At 40.9% G+C, this 15,423-nt stretch overlaps 1 protein-coding gene across 1 annotated transcript in view; it reads right to left on the bottom strand.

The window, feature by feature from the left end:
• Window positions 1–15,001, bottom strand: part of calcrl2 (calcitonin receptor-like 2) — a gene marked incomplete at its 5' end in the record, with an annotated part of 41,713 nt that extends 26,712 nt beyond the window's left edge. The window contains one exon of the mRNA XM_084553961.1: window positions 14,952–15,001. Within this exon, the coding sequence (XP_084410087.1) occupies window positions 14,952–15,001 (50 nt within the window). The remainder of the gene's footprint in view (window positions 1–14,951) is intronic.
• Window positions 15,002–15,423: the final 422 nt, after the last annotated feature.

Here is a 15,423-nt window from a genome sequence, read left to right as displayed (position 1 = left end):
TTGTCACCAATAAACACAATGTGCACAATCTATCTGTGAATTGTAGCCAAGAAGCTTGGTTTGGCTTCGTTTTATAGTAACAAACTGTCAGGCTGTTGTATTTGTCACTTCCTCTGCCACCCTTCCCCTTCTTCTTGTCCTTTATCTTCTCCAGGGTCATCACCTCTAATTTTTAATGGAGGTGATCCAGCCCGAAAAAGCTGACTATATTAAGTGAGGAAGATGCAGAAACACTAGTAATAAAAGAAACACAGCTTGTAAATAGTTCAAATGTCCCTAAACAAACATACTTTACACAGGCAACATTTTTTGGGCATATTTGTACATGCTGATATTTGTGTGTATATGAGGACGTGCTCTGTTTAGACAAGGGTCAAACAAAACACATTTAGACACACATATCTACACTACCCCACTTCTTCTTCTTCTTCCTCTCATAGTCACTGTTTGACAGTCTCTTCCTCCTAACTTGCCTCTGACTTCTTTTCCTACACTGTCATGTCAACATTTATCTCAGTCACTCTGTCTCTCATTGAGTCTGTGTGTGACATTGTCTTGTTGAACAACTCAGCTTCGAAAGACTAAAACCACATACATGATTGATTTGATTGATTGATTGATTGAAGCGTTTATTTCGAATATGCAAACCAAAATAAAAAAGGAAAGTAAGGCAAAACATTTAAACATAGAAATACATATTCGAAAAGGAGTGAGAAGACGAATAACTTATAAACTCCCAACCCTTCTCAAGAGGGGATTCAGAGGATAAAACATGGACTAATATAAGAGATGTTTTACAGGTACAGGTACATGTTTGAGAATATTATTTCTGTGTGAACCTTTGAATGCAGACTGTGTCTATTGAAGACTACTTGAACTGCATGAAAAACTCCTGTACAATAATAAATTAGTATCAAGACCAGACAAACGTTACTAATTTAATTAAATAAAGCAATTAGATGCAGCCTCATGCCCAAGGTTTGCTATAAAAACTGTTCCAAAACTGAGTCATTTCACATAGACCTCTTTGTTAAAATATCCAACCGAACAGAAATGTTCTATCTAAAATGTATAATTTACTACCCTCTTGAGTCATTAAGGACAAAAAACAAAAATGTCCACGTCCAAAAAACTATAAAACTTAATTGATTAATATATATTTTTTTGATTTTTTTCTGCCTTTTCTGCATAAATTTGCTTCTGCATATTTGGTGGACTTCTGCATAACTACTTCAGAACTTTACAAAACTACCAAAAAAAGATCAGGAGTGGAATAACAGGACGCAGCACAATATGACCACAAAGCCAATATCAGACTCTCCTTCTGAGGATGTTTCACTTTCCTGCTTCTCTCTGGGAGTTACAGTCCACATGTTTTCATTCTTACGCTCTTCCACTGAGAAGAAGATCTTCATCTTGCCCCTTGGTTGTCAAAGTAATGAAATGATCAGACAGCCAAGCGCCAAACACCAACCATTGTTTTTGTTTTCTTCACAATAAAGTGCAGTAAGAGAAGGGGCCCATGTTTTTATTTTCTTGAAAGAGTGCATATGTTGCTGTGTGTACACACACACAGGCGCACACACACCTTAAAATTCAATTCAATTCAATTTTATTTATATAGCGCCAATAACAATACAAATTGTCTCAAGACACTTTACAAAACCCGGCCTGAAGCCCCCAGAGCAAGCCTGAAGGCGACGGTGGCAAGGAAAAACTCCCTGTAAACAGATAGATAGATAGATAGATAGATAGATAGATAGATAGATAACTTTATTGATCCCTTTGGGAGGTTCCCGCAATTGACAAAAAAAGAAACCTTGAGCAGAACCCAGCTCATATGGAGGGACCTTTCTGTCTAAGGCCAGCCGGGTAGAGACAGATAGTCTGCTAAGCTCAATAACACAAGCACAAAGACTATAGAAATAACAAACATTTTGTCCACTACAGTCACAAGAGAGTAGTAAATTTTACATCTGATGCTACACAAAAACTAATAATGCATTCAAATCAATATTTAAGATATTCTTGTTCATATCCAAGACTGATTTGAAAAAAATAAAATAAATAAAGCCCCAGCCTCCCAACATTAGTGTTATGGAAAATAACTATTTTATTTATTTATTTATTTTTGTAATGCAGAAAAAAGCAGTTTTGGGGGTATTTCAAACTTTGTGTGGAGAGAGACTTTGATACAGAAAATTGTGCCACATGCACTAACACAGCCAAAATGACGGCCAGGTGGAGAGAAAAAATTTGCCCAAATGGATAAAAATGTCCCTAATGATGCATGAGGGTATTTGTACGTCATTAAGGCTGTGGCCGCTTAAACTCTAGGAGTCCCCTGCCAGCCTCAGCTCTTTATATACAATCTTTTAATACATTTTTTAGTCTGTGCTAGCATGGTAATAATAGCATTGGGGATAAAAGTGGTGCATCAATGATACATCTTGCACTGACCAGAACAGAGCTTCAGTATTGTTTGCATTTAATTTTATATCCAAAACAGTCATGTTTATTTAAAAACTGGAAATGTATCATATTTTAACATAGTGTATGCTTATTGCTTTTATAGCAGCAAAGCCAGTGATCTACAAAATAAAACATCTGCAATTATTGGCATCCCCGTTAGTTGATAGTTCTTCCAATAGCTCTGTATTCCTTTAAAGGAGCCCTGATCTCTTTCTCCAGTGTGATGTTTAGAGGGTCTGAGAGCAGTCATTGTCAAACTGGAATGCATGGTTTGTCTGTTGGTTAACAGCTGTAGAAACAATATGGACCCATGAGTGCTCCACATGTAGGAGACTCACAATAACACAACAACAAAAAGTTATCAGCTATTGGAAACTTTACTCATAAAAAATACTATTGAGTGTTAATCATCAGAAACTTATCATCAAAATAGGTAATGGCTGTATCCTGGCAACCGAAGAGCTCAAGGTTTCTGGTGTTTTTATCAAATGGGTCTTTTGTATACAGGAACAACAGACCATGAAACTGCTTCTTGTGAGTGGACTAAACCGGCACTCCACAATATATAAAGTATGTGTAAATAGTGACCAAATTAGTAAGAGTCTAAATTAGTGAATTAGAAATCTCTCTATTTAATGAAAAGTGCACTGGAGATTATTGTTTGCACATACACTTGTACATTGCTGTATTCTGACTGATTTGATTGGCTCAAGAACAAAGACAAAAAAAGAGAGAGTAGAAAGTGCTAGGAAGTGTTCCATCACACATGTCCAAAGCCAAAAATTCATACAGCATGTTATAGTCAGATTATAGGACAACTTATCATCAGCTGCATTTTGTAAGGGCTTAGTCACGCAACTCTTTTCTTCTTTTAAGATTTGCCAATGAGCCACAGGTTCAAAATGAAGAAAAGGTGGCTCTAATAATTGTGCCCTCTCAGTACAGTATGGTCTTGCTGGGAGGTAGAACACACATAAAACTAGCCAGTCCTGGCTAACGGACAACAATGTAGGAGAGAAATAGAGAATTTTGACATACCTTTATTGACTATGAGGTGTCTAGATAGAACAATAACTTTACAATTTTGCTTTGGCTAGAGTTCTGCACTATCATCCCTTTTCAAGAGTTTCAGTATTACTGCTCTGTAATGTTTTAATACTAGCACAGAAGAAGAGCAATGTCAGCAATGTCTGCATTTCTGTAGGAACATAAAGAGCATGGGGACTAGGTGCTGTAAGAAGGTCATTATTCAGATTTAGCAGGTAGTAAAAACACATCAACCAGCTACAGTTTGCTGACAAACTCTAAGCGGTTTTATGATGAGGATGACTTTGCTCTAAGGCAATTGTAGCTACATTTATGCTTCTCCTCTCATCTGATGAGGGAAACTGCTCTGGACTATGGAAATCAAGCGCTCTGAATTCATGACCACAGAGCTCTCCCAGATTAGTTTCCACAGGAGCGCTGCAGGCATCTCTCCCTGAACTTTTGACATTACACGTGGACGACTGCAGAAGCCAGGACCCAGATATCAGAAGCATAAAAATCTTGTCCTCATCCCAGGCTGCACATAGAAGTCTCTAAAACTGAAGATCACTTCAGATAAATAAAATATCTATCTATCTATCTATCTATCTATCTATCTATCTATCTAACCTCCTGAACTAGGTCTAACTGGGTGACCAGACTGTCACACTACCACTGCCACACAAATATTCAAATGTATATTTGCGTTGTTCGGTTGTGTGGATTGTCATGTATTTGAATTTTAATCAAATCATATACTGATGAAAGGACACTTTTCATCTAAATCAATTATGACCTACATTTAATAATAATAATAATAATAATAATAATAATAATAATAATAATACATTTAATTTATAAGCACCTTTCAAGACACACAAGGACACTGTACATAACACAAGGACACAAGACAAGACAGAATAGAAAAAATAAATAAATAAATAAATAAAAAATGGAACAGTGCAATCACAGGGAATAAGCTTTCTGGAACAGATGGGTTTTGAGTCTGGATTTGAAGAGAGGGAAAGAGTCGATGTTTCGGATGTCCGGTGGTAGTGAGTTTCAGAGTTGGGGAGCAGAGCAGCTGAAGGCTCTGCTCCCCATGGTACTGAGGCGGGCCGAGGGCACAGAGAGGTGGATAGAGGAGGAGGATCTGAGGGAGCGGGAGGGGGTGACAATGTGGAGGAGATCCGAGAGATAAGGAGGGGCGAGGTTATGTATGGCCTTGAAGGTGTGGAGAAGAATCTTGAAGTCAGTCCTGAATTTGACTGGGAGCCAGTGGAGATGCTGCAGTACGGGGGTAATGTGGTGAAACGAAGGGGTTTTGGTGATGATGCGAGCAGCTGAATTCTGGACCATTTGAAGCTTATGGAGGGATTTGTGGGGGAGGCCGAAGAGGAGAGAGTTGCAGTAGTCAAGGCGGGAGGTGACAAGGCTGTGAACAAGGATGGAAGTGGTGTGGGGGCAGAGAGAGGGGCGGAGACGATTTATATTGCGTAGGTGGAAGTATGCAGACCGGGTAACGTTATTGATGTGAGACTGAAATGATAGTGAGCTGTCGAGGATGACACCCAGACTCTTAACCTGGGGGGAGGGGGAGACTAAGGAACTGTTGATTGTGAGGGAAAAATTGTCAGCTTTGGAAAGTGTGGATTTGGTGCCCATGAGGAGGAGTTCTGTTTTATCACTGTTTAGTTTTAGGAAGTTTGAGGTAAACCAGGATTTTATTTCAGATAAACAGGTGATAAGGGAGGAGGGAGGGAGGGTGGAAGTTGGTTTGGTGGATAGGTAGAGCTGGGTGTCATCCGCGAAGCAGTGGAAGTGAATATTGAATTTGCAGAAGATATTACCAAGGGGCAGGAAGTAGGTGATGAAGAGGAGGGGCCCCAGGACAGAGCCCTGGGGCACACCTGAAGTAACGGGAGAGGGCTGGGATCTGAAGGACTTGAGTTGGATGAACTGGGTACGGCCTGAGAGATATGAGTGAAACCAGTCTAGGGGGGTGTGAGAGATGACAATGGAGGATAATCTGCTGAGGAGGATAGAGTGAGAGATGGTATCGAAGGCTGCAGTCAGATCAAGGAGGATGAGAATGGTGAGTAAACCGGAATCAGCTGCCATGAGGAGGTCATTTGTGACCTTTAGTAGAGCAGTTTCTGTGCTGTGGCGGGGCGGAAACCAGACTGGAATTGTTCATACAGGTGGTTGTGAGATAGGTGGGAGTGGAGTTGAGTAGCAACAGTTTTTTCAAGGATTTTGGAGATGAAAGGTAGGTTGGAGATGGGGCGGAGGTTATTGTAGTCATTAGGATCTGAACCAGGTTTTTTCAGTATAGGGGTGACAGCAGCAACTTTGAAGAGTGGAGGAACAATTCCAGTGGTAAGTGAGGAGTGGATGATGGCAGTAATGAGGGGGAGCAGAGAGGAGAGGCAGGATTTGACCAGAGTTGTGGGGAGGGGATCTAGTTGACACGTGGATGGCTTGGATTTCTGGATGAGGTCTGTGATTTCTGAAGCGGACGGGAGTTTGAAGCTGGAGAATAGCCGACAATGGGGGAAAAGTTCAGAGGAGGAGAGAAGCGAAGAGTTGGATTTTAAATGACGGTGGATTTTGTGAATTTTCTCGTTGAAAAACAGCAACAGGGAGTTACAGGTATCGGCTGAGTACATGTGGGTGGGAAGAGAGTCTGGGGGTTGGAGAATGGAGCAAGACAGTTGAGAATGTTGTTAAGGCTATTGTTGTAATGAGTAACCAGATCATCAGGGGTGGAGAGACAGACTGGATTTGAGATGTTGTCGATAGATGAGGAGAGGACTTCCACATCGATGTCCTTGATATTTCGAAATGATATGAGGCGTGGTGTCTTGGTGATGGAGAGACAGATTGTAGCACTGAAGGAAATGAGGAAATGATCGGTAATGTGGAGATCATCAGCTGTGCAGTTGCAGGGGGTGAGACCAGAACAGCAGATTAAGTCCAGAGTATGACCTTTGGTATGGGTGGGAAAGTCAGCGAATTGATGAAAACCAAAGCTCTCGAGGCACGAAGAGAAGTCTCCGGTGAGAGGCAGATTACTGTTGTCCATATGTATATTGAAGTCCCCCAACAGTATTACATTAGGAGAGAGAGAAGATAGATGGGTGAGAAGAGCAGCAAAATCATTTAAAAAGTCATTGTGTGGCTTAGGGGGACGGTAGACTGTGACGATGATGGTGGGAGTAGGTCCAGACAGTTTGCACGCTATGCTTTCAAATGAGCTGAAGGCAGGTATAGGCACAGGCTGGACTTTCCACGTCTCGCAGTGAATTATCACGATACCTCCTCCGCGCCCTGAGCCACGGGGTTGACAGATGTAAACAAACCCAGGTGGAGAAGAGTCGTTTAGATGAGAAAAGTCGTTGGGTTGTTGCCAGGTTTCGGTCAAACAGAGAAAGTCTAACTTACGGTCAGTGAGGAGTTCCTGGATAAGATGTCCCTTGCTCGTGAGTGAGTGGATGTTAAGCAGACCGAAGTTGACGGTGGTGTTGTCATGTTTGACGGGAGTGTTAGCCGACCTAGCCAGGCTGGCTAACACAGTGCGATCAACAACCCGGTCGGTGTTTCTCGGAGGGTGACGAGTGGTGGACCAGAAGGATTTTATTCCTTTGGAGTTGTCGAAGTGGAAATTCCGGCGAGACCCCCGATGGATGTATCTCCGGCGAGGCAGGAGAGCGATGTCCGGGTGGAGGTGAAGAGTTGCCGGCGGAGGCTCAAACAGGTGACAGCGGAGGCGAAGAAGCTCAGCGGCAGAGTATTGTAGCAAGCCGGAAACGGGTTGATGGAGAAAGGACAGGAGAGCCCAGGCTAACGCAGACCAGATGTAGCCACATTATGCTCCACAACGGCCAGAAGGAGTCGTGAAGCCGGGTGGTGTGTCGATCAGGTGGTGGTGTGTCAAACAGGTAGCTACAGGCTAATGTTTGCCCACTCACACACAAACACACAGGAGTAACAATCCGATCATAGTTAATCCAAAGGTAGTGGAAAGTTTAGCTTACACTTGAGTGAGATTGCACAGTCCATAGGGCCGTAAGGCCGTAGAAACACTTAAAAGTTACTGGTGAGTAGCGGCAGCAAGACGCGCCAGCGTCCACTCAGACCGGAAGTCATTTCAGATTGCCCAGAATGACCCTTGGACAGCTTCCAAGGAACTGTAATTTCCATTTAGAAGTGAGATGTACGCTACAATATGTGTCAGTAAGAGAAGCAGTGGTGACTTTATCAGCAGAACATTCAACAACACTTTCAAGTAGGGGGAAAAGCAAGAGACACAGCACAGCGTGTCTCGGAACCTCACTGCATTCCGGTCATTTGAGGTAACTGCTGGGGAAAAAAACTCATATCTACTGCAGTGGAACTCTGTTTTAGATCATTGTAGCAACTAAAAATATGCACTTGCACAATATGCACAATTATATTGGCGGACTAGAGCATATTTAGAATGATTTTTCTTTTAACCCTTGTCTTCTTGATCCCAGTTATTTTCGAGAATGGCTCACGCCATACTCTTGAAACTTACCATGAACAACAGCCATGCAAAAGTAAGCACATCCCATAGAAAATGTTGACTATTTCAACAAGCAAACAGATATTTCTGTCTGCAGATCAGAAGGTACCTGTCTTATTTAAACCTCTGACATCTAGGTCTGCTGTTCTGTGTGTGGTGTCACCATGCCAGAAATCTAAAGAGTTTTACAAGTACCTTAGGGGCAAATAAGGTTCTGGATGTCTCTAAATGTGGCACTGATTTAAAACATTCTCCAAATTATTTCAAACTAAATCACTCCACTGTGTGGAAAATCATCTGCAAGTACTCTACTATGTGGAACGGCTGCCAATTTGTACAGGATTGTGTACTTCAGCATTATCAGCACAAGAGTGTCAGAGTCCATGTGTCAGAGAGAGATCATACATATTTGACCTGCTCTGGAGGTGATTCAGGAAAAAGAAGAGAACATTAGAAAAACAAATAGCAGACCTTTTACACCAATCATGCATAATATTATGACCACCCTCCTAATACTATGCAGGTCTCCCTTGCACCTCCAAAGCAGTTGTGACTCATCAGAGAATAGACATGAGGGTGTCCTGTGGTGTCTGGCAACAGACCTTTGGGTCCTATGGGTTGAGGGGAGGGGCCTCTGTGGATCATCCCGCAGATACTTGATCAGTTTGGGATGTAGGGACTTTGGAAGCCAGGTCAACACCTTGTGCTGTTCTTCATGTTTTTTTGAGTTGGTCCTAAACCGTTTCTGTGTGTGTGTCTGTGTCAGGCTGCATCCTGCTGGGGATGGCTGCTGCCATCAAGGAATGTCATTGCTAGGGGGTGGGGTGCCTGGTCTGGTCTAGGTGGGTGGTACATGTCTATGTAAAATCCACACGAATGCCAGGTCCAAAAGTTTCCCAGCAGAACATTGCATTGTCACAAGATGGTCAATTTTATTTACTTCTCCTGTCAGTGGTTTTAATGCTGTGGCTCATCAGTGTATGTGTTGGGTATACTTGTGGAGCAACATTGGTGCTTCAGGGACTGGCCGGCTTGTGGTCATTGATTTAGCTTTGAAATATATCAAGGATTGCTTGACGATAATGTGAAGCAGTCTATTTGAAAGCTAAAGCTGAAACACAAGTGGAAATTTCAGTAGAATGATAATTCTGGGGAAACTAACAAGTCTGGAAGAATGTCTGGAAGAAAATAAAAGTTAGTGTCGGTGGTAGCCTAAAGACTAAAAAAGGTGTTTCTGCCAAGGGGCCATGCTGAAGCAAAGGGTGTCTACTTTTTCCACAGAAAAATGTTACAGCTATGGATAAAAAGCGGATCAGAAAATCTTAATTTTCGTCTGGACAAGAATACCGCCTTTACATGTAGACACTTTATCAAACAAGACCAAATGTTTGCTTGTTAAACTCTAAAAAAGCCAACAGCTTGTATGGAAGATATGTATTTTTGTAGCTACTTCTCTCGGAGGGTCATCAGTTAGAACGATAGGAAATCCAAACATTGTTGTTTTGGTAAACCAGAATTAGCTTTATTAGCCCTCACATCCAGTAAAACGGACTGCAGATGCTGATGTGACGTCAATCAGGGTTTTGCCCTGACCTGGAGGTCATTACTGCTTGAGTTATAAGTAACCAAAAAAGCCTTTACTGTTGCAGTTTAACTGGTATTGCACGTCTCGTCATTTTCAGATTTTCAGGCTTGAGGAAGAACTTTGATATTCGCTACAGGAAAATATATATATTTTGCCTTAATAAATTAAATAACTGGAAACAATTGCTTTGGTGAAGCATTGCACTTAACTTGAGAAGGTCCAGACACACTGATATAACAAAGGGATATAACAGAACATAAGCCAGCGCTAAAAGCCTGAATTTAAAAAACAACAACAACAAAAAAACAACCTTAAAAGCTAGTAGCTGGCTGAATTCTTCTGCAGCTGACGGCAACACAAGTGAAAATTAAATAATCCTTTTTTAAACTAAAACAAATACAACCCAAAGGAACAATTAGGGAATCTTGTGCAGCAGATGGGAGTGTTTGACAGAGATAAGACAATACCAGAAACAGCTGAGAGAACCAGAAGGAGAAAAACTTTCCTTTAAAGATGACCAAAAATGACAAGCCATAACACACACACCACACAATTGTTACCGGTTAATTCTGCTCATCTCTTTAAACTATATAAGAAACACTTGCTTAAATATACCAATACATCAATGCACACATCAAAGTTTTTAACCATCATCTGCAAAATGTAACTGCAAAAGTATCAAAATTATAAGCACTCATTCTACAGAAACAATATAACATATATAATAATTTAGTTTTACTTTCTCCAGTACTGAACAAAAGGTAGTTGAACCCCGTGCATAAAAGTTAGTTCAGTTCATGTCTATGTGACCATGTCAATTTCTGTTACATTTCAACAAGAACTTTTTCTTTTCTGCTCTGTGTGAATTCAACAAACAGCACTGGCACACTATTTTGTATAGCATACTAGTTATTGTTTTCAAATCATGTTATTTATTGGACCCCATGGGCGTATGATTGTGGACATTTGTGACTGTATAAACTCTTTTAACGTTTGTTTTAGATGTGCCATGTAGAATTTCGTTATACTGATGTACAATGACAATAATGCACTCAAATATCTCTCTTTTTTTTTTTTTTTAAGTTCCCTCCAGTAAGCTGATCTAGTTGACTGTCTTATAGGTCAATGTGTCAGAGTTCCAGCCACATGCAGCTCTCTCGAGACTGAAGTGTGTGTATGTGTGTCCCAGTGCATGCCTGCCTGTGTTCATCTGCTCACACATTATTCCTATTTGTATTCCAGCAGGAGGACCGCACAGAAGCAACACATCTGAGGGAAGGCTGAGGAAGGATGAAGGATGAGGAGGACGGCATTATCTAGCACTGTCATCCTGCAACCACTTCCTCCCTCCTCTACCCTCCTCTACCCACTCTACTTCTAAAGAGCCCAGCCGGTTAAAAATAAGCCATTGTTAAATGCACACAAAGGGACATGGAAGGGCCTTTTCATAGTGAAGACAAAGTCAGCAATCCTGTTAACATTTCTGTTGTGTTAAAAATGAGATGTGTGCAACATGTAATCACTAAAGCAGGGTTTTCTACATCTTCTTAGTGCATAATGACCTTAACTTCTTTTCAGCCTCTCTGTCCTCATTAATCAGAGAGGAAGTGGGCAGATGAAATTAAATCAAATCAATCTGAAGAGTTTACAATATAAATAATCAATTGTACAAGTTAAACTGTGACGAGCAGAAACAAGAAGGAAAGAATTTGAGGCATAAAAAAACATGCGATTTGGTGGCATTTGTCTCGTACTTGTACGGTGTGTGCTGTTTGATACATTTGATGGAATAACTGTTTATCTGTTCAATGTGACAAGAAAGTGACAGATGTCATAAAAGCTTCTGAGACACTTTCTGTGTGTATCGGACTTAAAGCTATATTGCTTGCACTTGTGGGTGGTGGGAGGGTGGCCGGACATGGGCCTCATGAGGTAGGGGTGTGAGACGAAGCTACTAAGCATACTATGCTTCCAAGCCACCACCACTACTGTGATCCTCACAAACTCAAGAGAATAAAAACAAACATTTGGGTCTTTAGCTTGCTGAGCTAGTTGATTACTTTGTCTGTATTTTGATGGTGTGCAGCTGCCTGGTCCTGCTGTTACCATAACCTAGAATAATGAAAGCAGGACTCATACGGTAAATATGCTGTAAAGCCAAAACAACGAGATAAGAGAAGCCAAAAGGAGTTTGTTGATAAAGCTCAGTAGGTTTGTTAATATATTTATGACAGGGGTGTCAAACTCATTTTAGTTTGGGGGCCACATACAGCCCAATTTGATGTCAAGTGAGCCGGACCAGTAAGATAATAGCGTAATAACCAATAAGTAACAACAACAGATTTGTTTTAGTGCAAAGAAGAACAAATAAATCAGGAGAATGTTTACATTTAATAAAATATCCTTAAAAAAAATATATAAAAATTTCTTAAGAAAAATAAGTGCAGTTGGGGCACATTGCTGTCTGCTGTTTAGTCCTGGGTCTCAGTGTTGTGTTCTGTCCACTTCTCTTACTAAAACAGTCGACAAAATAGAGATGGTAGTTACTTTCATTTAAAAATCAGTCTTCTGTGCAATTTTCACACTTTACAAATTCATATAATGATAGTTCATAATATCACTTGGGGTGTTGCTCATTGCGAACGATAGCAGGCTACAACTGCGTTGAAATGGGACCAGATTTAATCTGGGCGCTAACAAAGTTTGCTGGAAAGGGAGAACACTACTCAGCACAAAAGATTACATTATGCAGTGACCACAAGGAGGTTCAGTTACAGGTCAAACGGGGTACTTGACCTTACAGACAAAGATTGACTGAGAGGATGCACTGCACTTATACACTTTGCATGCAATGTCCCAGTTTAACTTCAAATACATGTCTGGAATGTGAATTGGTCTAGACAACATGTACTGTTTGTTTAGGATCATTCTGCACGTTGTTTTAAGGCTAGGCTCTGCGTATGTTTTGAACGATCACGGACGCATTGCCTTTCACCAGTATTCAGTGTTTCTGGCCGTACGTTTTGTGGAAAGAGGTCTCCTAACACTGTCTGATCCTGTAAATCACTTATGAGAGCCAGCTACCCTGGGATTTACAGCAACTGAGCTGTCATGTATGACTGATTATGGACTTGGTTATGTTCCCATTGCAGGACCCAAAAATAGCTCCTCCAACTTGGAGCTATGCCACTTGATGCCTTTTTTGTTTCGTATGTCTTCTTTTTTTTTTTTTTTTTTGTCCCAGGGGTTGTAAAATAAGCACGGGTGGTACAGAACACAGACCATCTCATTGCAATTTTTTTTTGTACAGTTGCACGCAAGCTCTCCCACCGAACAGCCAGCTGCCAGTGAACAAGGAAAAGTAACAATGCAGTTTGTCTTAACTATTAGCCAGTGTGGGAGACAGCACACCATCACACAATTCTCAAATGGTCAGTCTGACACCATGTTCACCACCAAAGCTTCCAGTCTTTTTTCATTTTAAATCTCATTCTTCTCCATGGTCCTTCCTTATTTTCCCCCTGAGAATAAACAAACTCTGATCTTCCCCTCTGTATCCCACACATTCAAACTTTTCGCCATTCTTGAAGCAGCTTTGGTTCCCGTAAAAGACTGACAAGTAAGATTTTTATAGCTTTAGAGCAAAAAGGAAATAACTTCCACAATCTCAACTGGAATTAATTAATTATTTGTCCAATTTCCTGTCATATAAGATAATAGCAAATCTTTGCACCTATTATTTACACACAGCCTGCAACCCTACATGTCAGTTATCTGCCACTAAGCCTAAAATAAACAATTTTTTTCATGCACTTGGAGAGAAAAAGGAGGAGGAAGGGGGTGCTTGTTGGCTTGTTTGTGTTATGAAACAAGAAAGCGAGTTGGGGGCTGGGACCAAAGTAGCAGCCAAATGGCCTATTAATATACCAATAGCTGGCCAGCAAGAGTAGGCTGTTCCAGTCACAGACACACTGGGACACTGGTACTGTGGTGTGAAAGTTTCCCACGGGCAGATGCACATTCAGACTCCAGGAAACGTTCTGAGGTATTGAAACGTCAAGCAAGGAGCAAGTCTAAGATTGCTGTCTAGGGTGTAAGGGTTGCAGCTTGGTGCCACTAAGCTGAGAGGGTATTGCAGTATTTGCTGAAGATACTGCTCTCAAATGACAATTAAAGATGGAAACGCACAAAACAGAACAGGATGCAGCCTTTCCTGGCGACATAAAAGCAGATTTGATTAATATCAGTGAGGTGAGTATGTATACAGTGGGGATCAGGCACAGAAGGCAACATGAAATTACTCCTTCAATGAAAGCATGTCCTCCAGTCTTAAGAGGGTTTTCTTATGACTGCTAATGTGCACGTAAAAGTGAATGGAAATCACCCAGGAGAAATGCAAATTCTGAGAGAAAATACTAAACACTTGTCAACGCATCCAGCCTGCTAGGAACATTTTCAAGCAGGCTTGTGTATGTATACCTCTGTTAAAGCAATCTGAAAGTCACTCTCAAGCGCAACCTTCCATTTACAGTTCGGATCTGTTTTTGATTGCTCATACTTTATTATCCCCCTTTAAGCAGACATCCCCTTTAACACCACTCCTTCTTTTACAAGCTGCTGTATCAGAAGATAATGCCAGGAAGCGCCATCAGCTTCCACTAAAGTCACAGCAATATTTTCCGTCTTTACAGTCAAGTGTCATTTACTTCTAACACCATGTTGACTGACTGCAGGTTCCCTGATGTTGACCAAGGACTCATCGGCCATCTGCCATGTTTCACATTAGAGGAGATAATCACAACGACACTATTCCATTCTACTCTGTTCTATTCATATGCTACTTAGAATTGCAACAGTAGAAGCAGGCGACAAGCCAGCGTGGGGTGTGACCTTCCTCCAACCTGCATTAATCCTCAATGATATGTATACAAAACCCCATTTAGAGAGAGACACAGCTTTAAATATCGCTAAAAGATATTTTATTGAGTCTGAGGCCATCAGTAGTTTCTCTACATATCCTTTATTGCTATAGACACTCTTCTATAATGTGTTCTATGGGAACTTACAATGTATTTTGTGATTACCATTAAGTTTATATACATCTTAAAGTTCTATATTCCCATAATCCTAAACTACTTTAACTTTTCTTGTGCATTGCATAGCGTTAGGTTTCTTTTCCCCAAGGGTAAAGCAACATCCTGAGCTGTATGGACAATTATTTACACTCTACTCAAGTAAAGCCTCATAAAACCACTGCAATAATAATTGTGGAAGACATGCCTGGATTGTAAGAGATATCTGGAGCACAGACTTGTAGCTTACCTTTTCTGTGAGTGAGCTGTCAAACTGTCTTTTCCTCCAAATATCCACATGCGTGCACGATCCGAGCAGAGTAGCGTCTCATACTGCCTCTGTCAACACTGACCGCAACTCAGACAGTCAAGCTGGAAAGCACAGCAAATACTCAATTTCCTGCTAGAACTTTCACAGTAAAGGTTTTCGGAACGGAACTGACGTTTTAAGTTATTTAAGTCATTTTTAAGCATTATTTTACGGTTAATTTCGACGACTGAGGTAACTATTTCACCTCGGCTTTTTAAAATTATAGTAGCTTGTAACGCATTGTTAAAAATAAAAAATAAAAATCAGTATATCTGTTACTATATTTATAAATTACAGCACTAAGTTGTATTTTTTATTAATATTGTAGATCATTTAGTAAGGATACGTAACGAATTCCCTATTGGTGATTAATTAAGCCATCAGAGTCTGCACCGGCTATTTGTGAAGTACA

Source organism: Chelon labrosus (genome assembly GCF_963514085.1).
Source record: "Chelon labrosus genome assembly, chromosome: 10".
NCBI classification, from domain to species: Eukaryota; Metazoa; Chordata; class Actinopteri; order Mugiliformes; family Mugilidae; genus Chelon; species Chelon labrosus.
The sequence above is the reverse complement of the archived record's forward strand: the minus strand, read 5'-3'. Positions and strand labels throughout refer to the sequence as shown.